At 65.2% G+C, this 2,460-nt stretch overlaps 1 protein-coding gene across 1 annotated transcript in view; it reads right to left on the reverse strand.

The window, feature by feature from the left end:
- Positions 1-2,460, reverse strand: part of ESPN (espin) — a 24,567-nt gene that overhangs the window by 6,249 nt on the left and 15,858 nt on the right. The window contains 2 exon segments of the mRNA XM_015565949.1: positions 11-260; positions 1,363-1,622. Coding sequence (XP_015421435.1) covers positions 11-260; positions 1,363-1,622 — 510 coding nt within the window.

The raw sequence follows: 2,460 nt of genomic DNA on the forward strand, positions 1-2,460 counted from the left end.
TGCTGCTGGCACTGGCGGCAGCTGCGCGTCAGGCTATGGAGAGAAGTGGCGGGGCTGAGCACGGGCAGGGGCGCGGGGAGCCGGGTGCGGGGCCCCTTCGGACCACGGACCTACCTGGGAAGCCAGCTGCCCGCTGCCGGAGAACACGGTGGTCAGACCCTTGCTCTGAGGCGTGGGCTTCAGGCTCTTGCCAGCCTTGATCTCAGCCAGCAGCTCCGCGTTGTCACCGGTCGGGGTCATCATGTTGAAAGACTTGGTGCCTGGGGGAGGCAGGAGAGGAGGCGCTGGCAAGGGGTGGGGTGGGGGCCGGTGGGAACCTGCCCTTCCGCTGTCCCCTCCCCAAGTCAGGAGGCGATCGACCGGAGCCTCCCCTCGGGCCCAGAGGGCAGCATTCCAGATCCCAAGCCTGGCGGGTGGCTTGGCTCTCGGGGACCCCAGAGCCGGATCCTTCGCTGGAAGTCCTGCACCCCCACCCGTCTCCCAGCCCTACTCACGCTGGGGCGTGGGGCCCCCACCTGGAGGCCCCTGGGAGTCCATGATGGCTCGTGGGCTGGCTCTGGGGACTTGAGTGAACGTCTCCACCCGGGCATTGACTGCTTAGCTCCCAAACACTACCTGGGACCAGCCCCCCGACCTTTGTCCCCCGGTTCCCTGGCTCCACTGGCCAGGGTGGAGTCTGCCTCCGGCCCTCTCTGCATCAGCAGAGCCCAGTGACCCTTGGACTGAGTCGCCTGAGCCTCTCTGGCCATTCGGACTAGGAACCCTGGATACCACAGCCCAGCCAGCCCCGCCCCAAACCCACAGACAGTCGCGTGCAGACACACTGGGTGCAAGCCCGGAGCACACGTATGGCAAAGCGCTTCTCAGCTCTCAGCTCTGGGGACCGGGACAGCGGAGCCCTTCCTGAGGACACAGAGCCTGCCGCCCCGCCGGAAGGGGGGCCAGGCGGGGAGCATGCAAATGCCCAGCGGGAGTTTGCATGTTCCGGGAGGCCAGCGGAGGTGACTGGGTGTGGGGAGGGCTGACTTCAGAGCCCAAGGATGGGGTCTGGGCTGGGTGAGGGGGACAGGCCAGCAGCTCCTGGCCGCCCTCGGTGGTGAGTCCCAGAGCACAGTGCGGGCAGGAGGAAAAAGGGGAAGGTATGGGGCCAGCCCCATCAGCCAGGCCAAGAATTTGTATATGTGGGTGTGGTGAGGGGAAGGGGACAGGTCGGGGGGCAGAGGACCCTCGCCAGCCACCGGCCCCTGGCTCTGCCCGTTCCCCAAGTCCCTCATCCCTGGGGCCTCGCTTTCCCTGAGCGTTTGCTTTGTCCCCCAACCCCGGCCTCAGCGCCTCAGCGGGAGCATGAACGCAGCTACTCACTCTTCCTGTGCCTCAGGACTCTCACTTCTAGAGCCGAGAGGAGAGAAGTGACAGTGGAGTTAGAAGAGGGAGGGGCTGGGGTGAGGCTGGGAGAGCAGGGACAGCGAGAGGGGGAGAGGGGTGGGCAGGAGCTGGGAAGGGAGATGTGCAGAGGAGGGGTGAGGGGAGGAGAGCTTTGAAGCCCATCGGACCCTGGCTGGGGCTGCCCTGGGTCCACAAGGGTGTTCTGCTCAGTGGCCAGCTTTGCCGGGGCCCCAGCCCTGGTCCCCTAGCAGGGCCTCTGTCCTGGCACTGGGCTGGGGTAGGTCTACCCTCTTGTCTAGCCGCGGGCCTGCTCCAGGCTGCAGATGGGGAACTGACCTTGAGCTGGCGTCTGCAGGGGCTGGGGCTAGGAATCCCAGGCAATACAAGGGACCCTCCTGTGCCCTTGCATCCTAGTCAGGGAGAGGAAGCTTTGGGGGGCGCCCTGATGGTCCCGTGGCTGGGCTGGGCCCGCCTCCGGCCTCCCAGCAGCCCGGTGAGCAGGGGACTGCCCCCCACTACAGAACAGAGTGCCATCGTCTAGCTCTTACAAAAGGATGCCCAAGAGTCACCAGCGGGGACCGGCATGCGGGGTCACTAGCCTTGTCCCCATAGCCAGGCCTCGCAGGCTGGGAAGAGTCTGTGCTGCCCTGGGAAGAGCTCAGGGCTGGAGCTCGCTTGGGAGACCCCGAGAAGGGGGCTAGGAGAGACAGACTCAGGACCGAGTGGGGGGAGGAGGGGGACCGCAGCCCTGCCTCCTTAAAGTCAGTTCTACTTGTCAGAGCTCCCCTCTAGCTCCGGCTCACCGGAGGCAGCCGCCACCAGACCCTGCGGCCTCCCCACCCGATGGGAGGCAGGCCCAGAGAGGGACGGAGACTTGCCCCAGGTCACACAGCCCAGGCCGGCGCGGCAGAGCCTTCCCCGAGGGGAGGGGCTGCAGGAAGATTTATTTGAAGAACTCTAATGTTTTTAGATAAACTGAGAATCATTAGGTATTTCTTATGCTCTCCTATTTTTCTTAGGGACCACTCTTAGAAACTGCATGTGGGGCCGGAGGCCCGTTAACCTCACCCAGCC

Source organism: Myotis davidii, unplaced genomic scaffold (genome assembly GCF_000327345.1).
Source record: "Myotis davidii unplaced genomic scaffold, ASM32734v1 scaffold299, whole genome shotgun sequence".
Taxonomy (NCBI): domain Eukaryota; kingdom Metazoa; phylum Chordata; class Mammalia; order Chiroptera; family Vespertilionidae; genus Myotis; species Myotis davidii.